The sequence below is a fragment of the Hemibagrus wyckioides genome, linkage group LG03 (assembly GCF_019097595.1).
Source record: "Hemibagrus wyckioides isolate EC202008001 linkage group LG03, SWU_Hwy_1.0, whole genome shotgun sequence".
NCBI classification, from domain to species: Eukaryota; Metazoa; Chordata; class Actinopteri; order Siluriformes; family Bagridae; genus Hemibagrus; species Hemibagrus wyckioides.
This window is the reverse complement of record NC_080712.1, coordinates 19892516-19909451: the sequence shown is the minus strand read 5'-3', so window position 1 is coordinate 19909451 and position 16936 is coordinate 19892516. Positions and strand designations below refer to the sequence as shown.

Below are 16936 nucleotides of genomic sequence, written 5' to 3'. Positions count from 1 at the left end.
TACAGCAGAACCAGAGCCAACATTCTGTTCTCATCAAACCCACAGATGATTCAAACAATCCATGGTGGCAATGGTTAATCCTGAGGAAGTGTGACAGGATGATCTGTAACTTTAATCACACTTCAGAAACAGACAAAGTTGCATAACTCTTAACTTCCACAACCTATGTCATTTAAATTGTGTTAATGCATGGAACATTCAGTGGACTCAAACCATGCAGAATGGTTGATGTAGGCTACTAGGGAGCAGCAAATAAGGCCTACTGGGAGTAATCCCAGTCATTGACTTCAAATGAACATAAAGTAGTTCTGCAATCAAGTAAGATGAAGCCTCTTAAAAATTGATTTTATAAATACACTCACTGGCCACTCTCCCTTTCTACAACATCCCAGAGGTCTAATAGGGACAGATCTGGTGATTGATTTGGTGAACCTGTGGCCATCACTGCCATTTCTTTGCGGGCAGGAGTAGAATCTATTTTAGATTTAATCTTTAACTTAAGCTTTAATTGAGAATTGGAATTAATTGAGTTACCGTACCCTTCCTATTAAACTATTCTTGCCAATTTCCTTTAAGCTCTCTAATCAACAAGGTGTTTCTGCCCACAGAACTGACACTCGCCATATGTTTTTTCTTGTTATTTTTGAGCAATATCCTACTGAGAAATAGATTTGACATTTAGGCAAACTTACTATGAAGTAACTAGACATTTTATTATGAAGTACATATTATTACTGCAAAATGGAATAAGAGGGTTCAAAAAGCAAATGTATTTTAATGTTAATAACAAATTAAGGTTAATGTTGGAAAAAAACACAGAAAAAGTCCAAGCCCAAAAAAAATATATATTTATTTAACATTTTCCAGAACCAAATGTTTTTCAAAATCAAAACATAGGAAGTCAACAGTTTCACTTGCCTGTTTATGTTAAAGCAAACAGCACATATCTTTCAAGAACGTTACCATTCAATTCTCCATACAGAAATACTCAACACACAAAACCACAGCACAAATTAAGACTTAGTGATTATCTTCCACAGCCAAAAGTCATGTTCCAGTTTTCATAGAGTTCTAGATCTTTCTTTGAAACACTTGGCCGTACAGTCTTAAGAGCCTCCTGGAAGTCACAGTATAGTATAGGTCGCACCTGCTCGGGTGTGATGGTGGCAATGTCACTCAGCTGGATGCTGCGGATTGGGCCAAGTGCTGCTTCACGGCACAGTTGCGTCATATCAGCCCCTGAGAAACCCTCTGTACTTGACACCACTTTCTCAAGTTCATCACTTTCCAACTGGCTCTTCTCCTGTGACATTAGTTTGGTTACTATTTGCTGACGAGCGGCAGCCTCTGGAAGTGGGATGTAGAGTCGCTTGGCCAGGCGACGCCGTGCTGCTTCATCGATTTCCTGTGGTCGATTGGTGGCCCCGACCACCAATATTCGATCCTCAGATGAGGTTGCAGCTCCATCAAGCTGGACAAGAAACTCCGTCTTAATCCGGCGAGATGAGTCATGCTCACCATCCGTACGCTGAGAAAGCAGGGAGTCAATCTCATCGATAAAAATGACAGCTGGTTGATGGCACCGGGCGATGGCAAAAAGAGCTCTAACCATCTTCTCTCCTTCTCCCACCCACTTAGAGGTAAGTGATGAAGCACTAATGCTGAAAAAAGTAGCACCAGACTGACAGGCTATGCACTTCCCGATGAGTGTTTTCCCAGTACCTGGAGGGCCAAACAAGAGAATTCCCTTAGGTGGACCTCTGAGACCTGTAAAAATGTCAGGCCTGAGCATGGGCCACACTACTATTTCCTTGATGGTAGCTTTAGCAAACTCAAGGCCAGCAATATCCTCCCAAGCCACGGGTGGGCCATGGTCCATAATTTCACTCATAATCAGTTCAATAATTTTGGGTTCAAAGTTCTTCAGTCGTTCGTCAATAGGCTGAGTGTCTTGCGTTGGGTCATCCCTGGTTCTGCTTTCCTCCTCTTGCCTGGGCATTGGTGAGACAAATTTGGAGAAGGCCCCCCGTGACCTGTTTGCCCCCAGAGATTTTTTGGTTATTGTACTAACAGTAGCTGATGGACCCCTCTGGCTCTGATGGGAGTGTTTTTTCTGCTGGTCAACAATAAGCTGCTCTCTTGCTGTTTTAAAGTTATTACCAGGAAACTCCTCTCTTCTCCGTGCACTATCTCTACCTTCATGACTTCCCTGTGGCAGGAATGAGGTTCTGTTGCTTTCAGTTCCTGAACTGTAGACATTCTTCCTCTTAGATGGATTTGTGGAGGAGGAGAACACTGAATGGTAATTGTTTGCACTGGATAAATTTGTGCTAGCAAAACTTGAATAAGGAAAACAGCCAGGTTTGGCAGGGGAATTACACGGGTTATGAGCCAATACTGGAGTTACCCCTGCTGAGACACTAGGGGCATTACTGTTGGAAGGAAGATTAGTATCTTTGCTTCTAGTCCTCTCTGCAGCACCACTGGACAGGTTGCCGGCTGTTCTCTCTACCACAGCACTGATTTGTCGCATAGGCCAGGTTGAAGGATGCCCAGATTTACATCCACTAGCAGCACTAGTATCAATCATACCTTTGCCATGGCTCTGACTCATTTCCCCACCAACAATAATGTCAGCATCTGCTGGATCCACAGGGACGCTGCTGTCGTTGTCCCCCCTACTCTGCATCATCTTCTGCACGCACGGCAGGCTGAACACATTTTCGACCGTTAATGACGACTCCCATTTGTCGCTGTGGTTTCTCTGATTGCGAGCCAGGTGCAGGGCACTGTCAGCGTAGTTATTCAGCCCTGTGCGCTGGTCATCTGAGTCCAGGACTGCAGCGTAGCGCTCAGTGTAGGTCCTGAACAGGCTGGCAGCTCCGGCTGGAGAGAGCTCGGCATTCGCCCATGCATACTGAATGGACAGAATGTGTGCCCGATAAGCGTCAGCCGTCTGTTCAGGTGTATATGTGCCAGATGAAATGTCAAAGGACCTCCTCTGCCACTCGTCCAGGTGTGCACTGCTCATGCTTCAGTCTGTGAAAAAAAGTGGCCACACTTTCAGTTAAAATATGATGCAGTTAACCGAGTGCCTTGCTGTATTACTAAGGGTGTTTCAGCAACCAGGGACAGTAAATTATGATGACACAACATATTCATAAAAATACACTTGGAGTGTTTCTAAATCACATATTCAGTTTTGGTTTTGGATTAAGTCATTACTTTAACTGACTTTGAGCTGAGCTATCCAAAAGGACATCATTTCCTATAATCACTTCCCACGGGTCATTATTTAACGAAAACAGTTTTACTTTACATCAGATCGTGTAAATCACCCACTTCTGACTTCTGTAGTAGCCAAGTTAGTGATTTAAATACAACAAAGGTGACCATTACATGCTCAAAATCCTGATAACCCAAGTGTGAATAAAATATGAAAGGACTGATCTGAAAAGTTGAAGTAAAGATCAATTTTAAAGTGGGTGTTTTAGCTGGAAAAAAGTGTCCTAGTTTGCTGAGAGCTGAACACTGTGAAGCCTACGCTAATGCACTATGAAGCTAATAGGGAGCTAGCTCAACAGCTAAACAGCATCTTCGGTTCGAGTGAATAAATACACTTGACACTATTCCATCAGATACAACTTACCTCTGGCGTTATGAAATTATTTTGCTATTATTTTCAGATAACTTAACAACGTATAGCTACGATATGGATGGATAATAGTTTAAAGCATCATACACCCCATGTATAAACCCCTTACACAACACACAACTTTCCCGCCGCCTTCAAAACATTTTAAAATCCCACCCGTATTCAGACAAGTCTCATCGACTGCGTTAGTAGCGCGGACCAATGAACGAACAGAGAGTGTATATTACTGGCCAATCAGATTGGAGAATGAGGCTTATGCCAGAAAATGGTTGGGGAATAAAAAAAAACATTAGTTGTTTGCCGATAAGACAGCCTGCCTGCTGAAGTGAGCTTTATTTGATCTATGCTGCCACCGTGTGGTCACACTTATCGTTATAGGAAAGAAACTAAAAGTTAACTACAATAACCAGAAACCCAAGCGGCGCGCGTGGCCCGTGCCTGTGGTTCTACGTCACAGTTTTCCCATATCAGTGCTGCCAAATCCTTTGTAATCCCTTCTTCGTGTTATTTAATTAATGTTGTTCTTTTGGTCTGTGGAAAACACAAGGAAATTATTTACTTACAAAATCATCTCAAACACACATACATGTCCCTCAATAATCCTAATACAATTTTATCTTTTTAATACAATTTATTTTATTATTATCGTTTATTTATAATGAATTTTTAAAGTATTCTTCATGCTTACTATACAATAACAAGAGTTACAGTGTTAGACACTGAACTGTTGCCAGTTCATATACAATAAATAAAATATTTTAAAATACAAAATCTCTCTCTTGGACAATTTCATGCTCATAACTTGGCCAAAACTGGGATGTCTGCCTTTACATGCATATGAATGTAATATGGAGTTGTCCTGCCCTTTATAGCTATAACAGCTTCAACTCTTCTGGGAAGGCTTCCCACAAGGTTTAGGAGTGTGTTTATGGGAATTTTTGACCATTCCTCTAATAGCGCATTTGTGAGGTCAGGCACTGATGTTGGACAAGAAGACTTGGCTCACAGTCTCCACTCTAATTCATCCCAAAGGTGTTCTATCAGGTTGAGGTCAGGACTCATCCATGTCTTTATGGACCTTGCTTTGTGCACTGGTGTGCAGTCATGTTGGAACAGGAAGGGGTCATCCCCAAACTGTTCCCACAAAGTTGGGAGCATGAAATTGTCTAAAATGTCTTGGGATGCTGAAGCATTAAGAGTTCTTTTCACTGAAAAACAACACATTAATTCAATGATTTGCCAATATATATATATATATATATATATATATATATATATATATATATATATATATTGGCAAATCATTGAATTCATGTGTGAAAACGAATATATATTCTTTAGTGTGTGGTGTCCTGCATTAAAGCTGTGTTTGTCCAGTGAAAGGGCAGATTTTGAGCCTTTCTGCATGGTTTAAGAGCTAATGAGGAATTATTTGTTTAGTTATATGAGACCTGGCAACCCCCTCGGCACATCCTGACAGTTGAGATGGGATAAAGAAGTGCCGGTGATGTCTGGACTGTTATACGGGAACAGAACATTTGCTCGACTAATGCCTGGAAATTTATCTGACCTCAGAAATTGCATTTATACTTCGTATTGTATTTCAAATCCGTGGACAATCAGTGGAACATTACACGAGAGCTAGTTTGCTAGCTATATCCCACAACATTAGCTTTAAATGCACGGCTAGGGCAGAGCAGCGGAGTCACACCCAGACAGTCAGGATGCACCGCCGCTGAAAGAAAAGAACCTTCCACGGGAGCGAGCATTTATTCAGAATAAATCCTGACTACTCAGGAGAGACGTACGTTTAGTTTGCTAGGAGGGCAAAAAAAGTTTATTGTTTTCCCAAAGAAGCCATGAAACACCAGGGTCAAGATACTTTGCGGCGAGACAGATAACATTAGCTGGTGTTTTAGCTAGCGCGCTAAGTGTCCGGTGTGTGTGCGCGCGTGTGTAAAGGCCGGACAGGACACCGTTACTCTGTCTGCTGTGTGTGTGTGTGTGTGTGTGTTATAGCAGGCTGTTATGAGCAACCCTACACTCATGTACACGTTTGTTTTAAGAGATGACAACAGCAGCGTGTATGCTGAAGTCTCAAGAATCCTCATCTCTACTGGAAAATGGAAACGACTGAAAAAGGACAATCCGCGATTTAACCTGATGCTCGGAGAGCGGAACCGCCTTCCCTTTGGGCGCCTAGGTAAGGAGTGTGTGTGTGTGTGTGTGTGTTGCATGCTAATGATTAAAGTGTACTCACTTTATTTATTCTTTTAGTGCTAAACACATTTTCCTGGTCAGGGTCACAGAGGATCTGGAGTCTATCCCAGGAACACTGGGTATGAGGCAGGAGTTCACCCTGAATGAGACTGCAGCCCATCCCTGGGCACAGTGCACACTTTCATTTACACCTAAGGGCAATTTAGAGATGCATATCTGCCTACTTGCATGTTTTAGGGAGCTAGAGAACTATGGACCCTCACAGACAAAAATTTGTAGCATAATTTCTATTCTATCTGTATGCACCAGTCCATTGTTGATCAAGTGTCCTTGCCAGTACTCTTATGGTCATCTTTTGCTGATATGATCTGATGATACGTGCTCTTCTGTAACTGAAATAACCATTTGCAATTTTTTTTTCTTGCTGAGTAATCATGATGGATGTAAAATGCATCATATATATTTACGTCCATGCTTCATGTTGTGTGAGTAAAAATAACAGCCACAAATGACTTCAGTGGGTTGCATCAGAAAAATGTCAGACCTTCTTCAATAACAATCCAGTACTTAATGCTAGCCCAGATTTACTATCAGCCCTGATACTCACTAATAGTCTGGTCCATCAGACTATGCTCACTGCCAAAAAGGCCATATCCATTTCATGGATATGCATCATGCATTATCATGATGCTCTCCAACTTGTCTTTAACGGTCTGTAAAAATCCAGCTCCTTTCAACTCCATTTACATTAAGCATCTTTAACAGGATGACCTCTGACATTATCTTGTCCAACTCCACAGCACAGGTTAATGACAGATGTGTATAATTTTTCAGCAAAATGGTGTTCAGAAGTTTAGAAAAGTTTGTGTGGCTCTCCCAAAATAATTCCCAGTGTGTGTCTCTCACAGGCCATGAACCAGGTCTGATGCAGTTGGTCAACTATTATAGAGGAGCAGACAAGCTGTGTCGTAAAGCATCTCTGGTCAAGTACGCATTCATTCTTAAACTTTTATTTTATTATATTTTTTCAAATTATTTTTGTTCTTTCTGCATTCAATTCATTTTCACTATAAACACGATCAAATAACTGAGAATGGATCCACTGCTCTCAGTTTATAATATTTCTACAAACACTGTACACTGTATTTGAGGTACATCTCAGATTTGTTTCACTGGCCATCATCTTTTTTTTTCCTTCTTTTTATTTGCAGGTTAATAAAGACTAGTCCAGAGCTGAAAGACTCTTGTAACTGGTTCCCTGAATCATACATCATTTATCCAACCAATCTCAACACTCCAGTGGCTCCTGCAACCAACGGCATCAGCCATCTGAAGAACAACCCAAAGACGGATGAGCGTGAGGTCTTTCTTGTCTCATATAACACCAAAAAGGACAATGGGGAGGGAACAGTCTGGATTGCAAAATCATCAGCTGGAGCAAAAGGTGAGAAAAGATTAAAAAAAGTCTATTCACAGCTCTCAAAACAGAAGCATTTCTAACTTGAACAGGCATAACATTATGACCACCTGCCTAATATTGTGTTGGTCCCCATTTTGCTGCCAAAACGGCCCTGACCCATCATGCACTGTGTATTCTGACACCTTTCTATCAGAACCAGCATTAACTTCTTCAGCAATTTGATCAACAGTAGCTCGTCTGTTGGATCGGATCCCCACGTGCTTCACTGAGCCTTGGCCGCCCATAACTCTGTCGGCGGTTCACCACTGTTCCTTCCTTGGACCACTTTTGATAGATACTGACCACTGCAGACAGGGAACACGGCACAAGAACTGCAGTTATGGAGATGGTCTGATCCAGTTGTCTAGCCATCACAATATGGCCCTTGTCAAACTCGCTCAAATCCTTACGCTTGCCCATTTTTCCTGCTTCTAACACATCAACTTTGAGGACAAAATGTTCACTTGCTGCCTAATATATCCCACCCACTAACAGGTGCCATGATGAGGAGATCATCAGTGCTATTCACTTCCTCTCACTGCTCATAATGTTATGGCTGATTGGTGTATTTTCTTTTATCTTTCCAAATACTTGGCAATTCCATTAGGCTTTAAATTAGATATCTTAATTACATCTTTTAAAAATGTATTTGCGAATGTTTTACAAATTATGTATCAAAGTTCATTTTGACTTTTTTGCTGCTTAAATGGAGTGCCAGTGTGAATCATTATTTACTAAGATCTTTGTTTTTATTAGGGGCTGGAATCTTGATATCTCAGGATGCAAACCAGTTGCTCGAGTTTATTGATAATCAGGGACAAGTTCATGTCATTCAGAAGTATCTGGAGCGACCACTGCTGTTGGAACCTGGTCATCGCAAATTTGATATAAGGTACAAATAGAACCTCTTGAATTGTATTGTAATTGTATTGTGTTGTCTTGGCTCTGTGTAGTCATTGTGGATTTCAAGCCCAATGCAGGAAACAAGCTCAATGGTTTGTAACATGTGATAGGGCTGTAACTTTTTTCTTTTAAAAAAAAAAATCAAGATCTAACAAATTTTATTAATACCCCAAACAACGTCCCCAAATAATATGCAGTCATATGAGGTTGTATGCTTGGCGCTACTCTGCTCGTCTGTGCCTCTGCCTGACTTTCTGCTGCCTCGTTGAGGTTGTAAGTCAGTAGGTGAGCCAGAATATTAAGGTCTAAGACAGCTGTTTTTTACGAAGTCGACAAACAGCCCTATCTTTGACCCTTCCTTTACCATATGCTATGTAGAACCCAAAATACTTCAACACGCTGCTTTTTAGATGATTTTGGGCCGTAATTGTCCGTTCAAGGCAGTTCCACCGCTTGCTGTTAGCTTCCATTTTCGTATCATTAGCTTAAATTACTGATGGATCAAGGGGCACTCAAAACTTTCAGGGCACCCACTGCTGGATCAGATGCTAAACAACAAAATTGAATTCTGTCTAATGTGTTTAGGCTGCACATTAACATTCACATGGGCAAACTATTGTTGAATGTGAATTTTTTGTTCCTCATGTTTGAACTGGTGTTCAAAAATCAGTTAGAAAGTGACAGCCCTAACATGTGATGTGTTACTCTTCTGTGTTAAGGAGCTGGGTGCTTGTAGACCATCAGTACAACATCTATCTGTACCGTGAGGGAGTGCTGAGGACATCCTCAGAGCCGTACAACAGCTCAGACCTGGAGGACATGACCAGCCACCTGACCAATCACTGCATCCAGAAGGAGCACTCGCAGAACTACGGCCGTTATGAGGAGGGCAATGAGATGTTTTTCGAAGAGTTCAGACACTACCTTCTGAACGAGCACAACATTTCCATGGAGACATCCATCTTACCTCAGATCAAGCAGATTATAAGGTATGACGTAAATTGCAGACTATCATTGCAATCATCTCTTTGACTAAGCTGTGTGAAAGTGATAAAACAATTCCCTACATCTGCATATTTTCAAGTGTTGTACGAAATTCACAACGTGTATAGCATAGCATAGCATAAAACTGGCATATGAGCACCATAACAAATTAAAAAATTGATCCGAAATGTTCCAAATGATAAAATAACCATATCTTAAACCATGCAACCTTAATTATCAGTTTGCATTTATTATTTTAATAAGCATGCTACAGTAACTGTATAATCATATTAAAGTCTTTAGTACATACACTATATTGCCAAAAGTATTCGCTCACCCATCCAAATAATCAGAATCAGGTGTTCCAATCACTTCCATGGCCACAGGTGTATAAAATCAAGCACCTAGGCATGCAGACTGTTTTTACAAACATTTGTGAAAGAATGGGTCGCTCTCAGGAGCTCAGTGAATTCCAGCGTGGAACTGTGATAGGATGCCACCTGTGCAACAAATCCAGTCGTGAAATTTCCTCGCTCCTAAATATTCCACAGTCAACTGTCAGCTGTATTATAAGAACGTGGAAGTGTTTGGGAACGACAGCAACTCAGCCACGAAGTGGTAGGCCACGTAAACTGACGGAGCGGGGTCAGCGGATGCTGAGGCGCATAGTGCGAAGAGGTCGCCAACTTTCTGCAGAGTCGGTCACTACAGACCTCCAAACTTCATGTGGCCTTCAGATTAGCTCAAGAACAGTGCGCAGAGAGCTTCATGGAATGGGTTTCCATGGCCGAGCAGCTGCATCCAAGCCATACATCACCAAGTGCAATGCAAAGCGTCGGATGCAGTGGTGTAAAGCACGCCGCCACCGGACTCTAGAGCAGTGGAGACGCGTTCTCTGGATCGAATCGTGCTTCTCCATCTGGCAATCTGATGGACGAGTCTGGGTTTGGCGGTTGCCAGGAGAACGGTACTTGTCTGACTGCATTGTGCCAAGTGTAAAGTTTGGTGGAGGGGGGATTATGGTGTGGGGTTGTTTTTCAGGAGCTGGGCTTGGCCCCTTAGTTCCAGTGAAAGGAACTCTGAATGCTTCAGCATACCAAGACATTTTGGACAATTCCATGCTCCATGGGATGTCACTTAAGTTCATATGCGAGTCAAGGCAGGTGAGCGAATACTTTTGGCAATATAGTGTATTATGTTGCTATAAATACCTGTATGTTTTTGTAAGTAAACACCATTTCACAATTGTTAAAGGTATTCAAAATGTGTACTCTATTACTGCACAATATTTAGTTCTTGGTACCTACATCTTCTTATTTCTCAGGAGCTGCCTCACGTGTATTGAACCAGCGATCAGCACTAAGCACCTGTCCTACCAGAGCTTCCAGCTTTTTGGTTTTGACTTCATGCTGGATGAGAACTTTAAAGTGTGGCTAATTGAGATCAATGGAGCCCCTGCATGCGCACAGTCAGTATTTTACACTGCATTTTAGAGTATCTGCTCTCTATATATCAACTAAAAATGATTTCTCTGATTACCTTTGAGCCTACCTGACTTCCTTTCCGTGAAATGTTTATGTACACCTGACCATCACAGCTCTATGTGGTTCTTCTCCAAACTGTTGCCACAAAGTTGGAAGCACACAACTGTCTAGAATGTTTTTGTTTGCTGGAGCATTATACTTCATTGAAACAAAGAGCCCAGAATGCCAAGATTGTGGACTGAAAGAGCCCTGACCTCAGCCCCACTAAAAACCTTTTAGCTTCGCTAAAGCTTTTGTGACTGCCTGAGAAAATTCACACATTCATCTATCTATCTATCTATCTATCTATCTATCTATCTATCTATCTATCTATCTATCTATCTATCTATCTATCTATCTATCTATCTATCTATCTATCTATCTATCTATCTACCTACCTACCTACCTACCTACCTACCTACCTACACATACACACTATATACACACACACTATATTTCCAAAGGTTTTGGGACACCCCTCCAAATCTTTGAATTCAGGGGTTGTGCTTGGCCCCTTAGTTCCAGTGAAAGGAACTCTTAATGCTTCAGCATGCCAAGACATTTTGGACAATTTCATGCTCCCAACTTTGTAGGAATGGTTTGGGGATGACCCCTTCCTGTTCCAACATGCCTGTGCACGAGTGCACAAAGCAAGGTCCATAAAGATATGGATGAGCGAGTTTGGTGTGAAGAACTTAACTGGCCTGTCGAGGGTTTGTCGTTGAAAATTATTTTAAAAGTTTTGATTCCCAAAATTAATTGCCATTAAGTGCCTTTTTCATAACAATTCAATGTGAACCATCACGGAAACATGCCTGATCGTAACGGGTTGAATCATTCAGAAGGGTCTGTGATGAAGAGGAAACCATCTGGCCTTCTCTGAAAACGTGGAGAGAGTGCCTGTTCTCAGAAGCTCGAGGCATTCCGCCTTTAACAAAGGGCTGACCCACGTTGGAACTGAATGTTCAGCAAGCACATATTTGTATGATGGTCAGATGTCAACAAATATTTGGCTATCTAGTGTATGTCCACACATTTCTCAGAATTCTGTGACCAAATTGTAGAAAAATTGTAAAATTAGAAATTCCATGTGAATGGGAAATGCCATGTGAAACTGATCTCCTTTAGAGTGCAGATTTCTTTCTTTTTATAATGTTTATCCTGTTCTGTTGAAAACAGATTGTGAATCATGAATCACGTGATTTAGTTCTGTTGACAGCCTTGTGAAAAGTTCTTCTTCTCTCCACTTTAGGAAGCTCTACCCGGAGCTGTGCCAAGGCATTGTGGACGTAGCCATTTCCACCGTCTTCTCACTAAATGCAGACGCCCTGTCCGCCTCCCCACCATTCTCCACTTCTCCTTCTCTCTCCTCCACCTCCTGCTCTTCACCCAAACTCAGAGCACCTCAACACTTTGGCCCATTCATCAAACTGTAAGCATGATACTGCATTAATGAGGAACCATGTCCTCATAAAAGACTTCATGCAACTATTTTTCTTGAAAATATCAACCTATGCTATTCTCTTTCTGTCTGTCGTCCTTAATGTAAGATGTAAACCAGGGAAGTTTAGGACTGGAGCAGTTCATTACGCTTTCAGCCTCAAGAAGTCTGCGCTATAGACACATGTTCAGTATGTGTTTCTCCTATCATTTCAGCTTCTTTTTTTGCACTAGAGGTGGGCTGTTTAGTCTGACTGGATGCCTGAGTTTCAATTCTTTACACAAGCTAATTAAGTATATACTAGATAACACACGGAAAGTTTCAGCAGTTTCAGTAAGAATTCTCTGGGTACCTTGATATAAAGTAGGATGTTTATGGAATTTAATTCCAGTGACTTTAGTGCCTTACGTTTCCATCAACGCATTACCCATAAAACTCCATGAAACGCCATGTTATATATACTGAAAGTTCAGTCCTAATTCAGTTGCAGATTCTACTCTGTGCTTTTGTAAGAGCTTAAGTCACTGTTGTTCAGTATTTTTAAGTGACTGTACTTCCCATTAGACATTAAAAAAAACTTCTTATTGCTCCTATAGTATGTGCTATAGGTTTTGGCACTGTACATGAAGCAAGGCATGTCAGCAAAGCGTTAATGTTTTGTAAGTATGGTCTCTATATTTCCGTGCGTGTGTGTGTTTACGTCTTTGATATACTTTGTTATCTATTTTCAAGCATGATCAGAAACCATGTTAATAACTACAATACAACCATCCACTGTACATACAGTTATCTGTTTCACCACCAAATCTGATTTTTTAGTACAAAAGACTTTGTAGTATAAAGTCTAGCAAAGCAGGCGACTAATTACCATTGTTTTTGTGTTTCTCAATCAATTTGTTATTTTGCCATAGTAATTAAATTACACTATATTGCCAAAAGTTTTTTTTAATGTACAGTTCCATTCATATAGCCAAACGTTTTGGGACATCTGCCTTTACATGCACATTAATGTAATATGGAGTTGGCCCACCCTTTTCAGCTATAACAGCTTCAGCTCTTCTGGGAAGGCTTTCCGCAAGGTTTAGGAGTGTGTTTATGGGAATTTTTGACCATTCCTCTAGAAGCGCATTTGTGAGGCCAGGAACTGATGTTGGACGAGAAGGTCTGGCTCGCAGTCTGTGCTTTAATGGACCCCAAAGGTGTTCTATCAGGTTGAGGTCGGGACTCTGTGCAGACCAGTCAATTTCCTCCACACCAAACTCGATCATCCATGTCTTTATGGACCTTGCTTTGTGTACTGGTGTGCAGTCATGTTGGAACAGGAAGGGGTCATCCCCAAACTGTTCCCACAAAGTTGGGAGCATGAAATTGTCCAAAATGTCTTGGTATGCTGAAGCATTAAGAGTCCCTTTCACTGGAACTAAGTGGTCAAGCCCAACCCCTGATAACCAACACCTGAATTCAATGACTTGGAGGGGTATCCCAAAACTTTTGGCAATATAGTGTATATTCCACACATTCATATCACTTTTTAGTTCACTAAAGCTAAATTAAATATTTTATTTGCAAATATGTTGCATGATCAATTAAATGCATGCAAAATGCTATGTTTTATATACATATTAAAATACATATCTAGGAACATTTCCTTAGGCTCAGCATTACAACACCTCTTCAGAATTCAGTATTAATCTTTGGGTTTAATGTTGTATTATAAACTCAACTGCAATATGTAATCCTCTTCCCCTTGGGTTCATTCATGTTTAATTTTTCCCCAGTCAGTTGTATTGGCCCTCATACTAGTGTTTTGCACTTTGACTGCCATTATGTGTGTATGTTGGATGCATCTCCTGTCTTTGTTTGCAATGAATAGTTCCTGATTCTGCTGTGTCCTTTATAAATGATCAGACACACACATCACTGAACCTTAAGACATGGTTTAGATGAAGCAGCATGTCAAATAAGAGTCTTTTTATTTCCTGAGATGCGCTTGAAGAAATATGTGTGACGTGACCCTGGGCATGCTGCAGTAGGAATGCTCATGTAGTGGTAGATCCTGAAAAGGTTTTATGAAGGAGAAAGTGTGTGTGTGTAGAATATGTGTTATAACCATTTCATGAAGAAAAGGAAGCTGCATATAGTGTCTAAAATTTAGTTACTACAGTCATCATTTTAGTGATGGATCACTACATATTTGGGTGAAAATGTGTAAATACTGTAACAGTATTATTTTCAGTAATTAGTTTTTTTATTTGTAGTCCCGTTTTAGCTGAAAGAGAAAGGGTGCCTTATTAAACGTAATTTTGAAATGTTCTGAAAAGACACACTGAGGTTGTTGAGGTTTTTTTTTTTTATGGTCACTTTTCTGTCGTTATTTATTATAATGTACACTTTCTGGACTAGACACTTTGCAATAGACTTGATTAATAGAAATATAAATCTTAAAATCAATTTGCTGCCCACTTCAAGCTGAGCTAAAATCTTTCAACATTTCATCAGTTCTAACCAAAGAGAATTGAAATGTTTTCTGTAATTTATTTTGAACATTTTGAACTTTTTGTAAAGATCTCTAGTATTTGTGGAATGTTCAGGGTTTTTTGTTTAACGCTGAAACGGGGAAACTTTATCTATTTACATTACATTACATTATTTTATAAATCATTTAACCATGGTCTTTTCTGTTTTCATCCATCTGCTTTGTATCTTGTTCCCCTTAGTAATTTAAAGGTCATGTTCTGACCTCATTTCTCTGAGATCAACATTAAAGCTGTAAACCCCAGATTTGTGCTCAGCATGTAAACCCACCTGTCACCAGAAAAGGTCATCTGGTCTTCTCCTTTCACTCCTGAATGTTTCCTACAGTTAGCATTAAAGGAAATCTATTATATGTATTTGAGTATATAACACCACCACACTGTCTTTATGATTTTTTTTTTGTGTCGGTTTTTCTATTTTTATAATGTGCTGTGCATGGTACGTGTGATGTCTTTGTTGGTCATGTCAAATAAAACGAGTTGGATTTTTTCCTGCTGTTTAAGTTTTTACAGCTTTAAATAAATGAACCATAAACAAATACAAGAGAGAATAAAAATAAACAATACAATTAAATTTCTATTTAACTGGGCCCACTTTCACAATGCTTTATTTAACTAAACACTTCACAAAAAAGTTATGTGGAAATAGATAAACAGACTGTAGCAGGCCTGTGACATTAAAATACAGACAGTCAGTGGTTTAGCTGTAAAACACTATATAAAGTCTTACTGCTGTAAAGGCAGCAAGGCAAATGTTATATGTTAATGTTCAAATACAAAAAAACAGAAATATCATTTACTTGCCATGTCTAATAGACACACAGCAATCGATAAAGAAGGCAATTATTAATCATAAAACCTGCCACTGCAGGACATATAGTCCATAATTTATTGGCTAATACCAAAAAATAATCTATCCTTATTGATGAAATTTAAATTACATGATCTAAAAGTTAGGGAAAGAAAATCAAATTTTTTAGAGGTACCACAAAAGACTCTTGTGTTGCTCTTATTTTTAATGTACGGTTCCATTCGCATTGCCAAACACTTTGGGATGTCTGCCTTTACATGCACATGAATGTAATATGGAGTTGTTCTGCCCTTTGCAGATATAACAGCTTCAAATCTTCTAGGAAGGCTTTCCACAAGGTTTAGGAGTGCGTTTTTAACCATTCTTCTAGAAGCACAATTGTGAGGTCAGACACTGATGTTGGACAAGAAGACCTGGCTCAGAGTCTCCGCTCTAATTCAGCCCAAAGGTGTTCTGTCAGGTTGAGGTTAGGATTCAGTGCAGGTCAAGTTTCTCCACACCAAACTCGCTCATCCATGTCTTTATGGACCTTGCTTTCACAAATTCATGTTGGAACAGGAAGGGGTCATCCCCAAACTGTTCCCACAAAGTTGGGAGCATGAAATTGTCCAAAATGTCTTGGTATGCTGAAGCATTAAGAGTTCCTTTCACTGGAACTAAGGGGCTGAAAACAACCCCTGAATTCAGTGACTTGGAGGGGTGTCCCAAAACCTTTGCCAATATAGTGTAATTACTCATATATGTTTGATGCTTAGATTAGTTTACTCATGTGAGAAACCCTAACTACACCTCCGATTAGTGATTCTCCTTCCTGTCAGTAAAAATTACATAATTTCCATTTGATTTTAAAGTATGGCTGGTAAAGTAAAGGATGAACAGCAGGCGTTCAGGGATTGAGGAGATGTTTTGTTTTGTTTATTCATGTGCGAGTTTACTACCACATAGCGATCACAGAACCAAACTTCAATCCATTGTGCCAGATGAGGCATTTGAAGGGAACACAGTAGGCACGATAATAAGGGCGGGAGTTAAAAACCCCAAACACACCTTTATTAGGTCATATGGCAAATAGTAGCTCTGGCATTCAGACGTCTGGGCTTGTGAGTTTTCAGTGGTTTAGCTCATTTAACATCAATTTAAAATATAAACTAGAAACAGTTTAATGCTTGAAATATTGTGTAATGTGGTGATTAAATTTTTTGATAGTATGTGTCGGCAAAATTCTGGAATCCACTTTATGACCTTACGTTTACATTTCTGGCATTTGGCAGAAGCCCTTATCCAGAGTGACTTACATTTTTTATCTGAGCAATTGAGGGTCAAGGGCCTTGCTCACGGGCCCAGCAGTGGCAGCTTGGTGGACCTGGGATTTGAACACACAATAACACTGTACAAGTAACCCTGCA

General features: G+C 40.3%; 2 protein-coding genes across 2 annotated transcripts; one reads left to right on the top strand and one right to left on the bottom strand.

The window, feature by feature from the left end:
* Nucleotides 1-841: 841 nt before the first annotated feature.
* fignl1 (fidgetin-like 1) lies at nucleotides 842-3788 on the bottom strand. The gene is made up of 2 exons (XM_058386052.1): nucleotides 3650-3788; nucleotides 842-3039 (listed from the first exon to the last, which is right to left on the bottom strand). The coding sequence occupies exon 2, from the start codon at nucleotides 3029-3031 to the stop codon at nucleotides 1028-1030; it is 2004 nt and encodes a 667-aa protein (XP_058242035.1). The 5' UTR covers nucleotides 3032-3039; nucleotides 3650-3788; the 3' UTR covers nucleotides 842-1027.
* Nucleotides 3789-5116: 1328 nt separating this feature from the next.
* On the top strand, nucleotides 5117-15209 carry ttl (tubulin tyrosine ligase). Its single transcript, XM_058386053.1, has 7 exons — nucleotides 5117-5858; nucleotides 6784-6862; nucleotides 7087-7319; nucleotides 8091-8226; nucleotides 8957-9226; nucleotides 10546-10689; nucleotides 11997-15209. Exons 1-7 carry the CDS (start codon nucleotides 5684-5686, stop codon nucleotides 12178-12180), a joined length of 1221 nt encoding a protein of 406 aa, XP_058242036.1. The 5' UTR covers nucleotides 5117-5683; the 3' UTR covers nucleotides 12181-15209.
* Nucleotides 15210-16936: the final 1727 nt, after the last annotated feature.

Coding starts and splice junctions, on each gene's coding strand:
- fignl1 (XM_058386052.1), bottom strand. CDS start 3,031: ATGAGCAGTGCACACCTGGACGAGTGGCAGAGGAGGTCCTTTGACATT.
- ttl (XM_058386053.1), top strand. CDS start 5,684: ATGAGCAACCCTACACTCATGTACACGTTTGTTTTAAGAGATGACAAC. Junction 5,859..6,783: donor CCTTCCCTTTGGGCGCCTAG/GTAAGGAGTGTG, acceptor TGTCTCTCACAG/GCCATGAACCAGGTCTGATG. Junction 10,690..11,996: donor GGAGCCCCTGCATGCGCACA/GTCAGTATTTTA, acceptor TCTCCACTTTAG/GAAGCTCTACCCGGAGCTGT.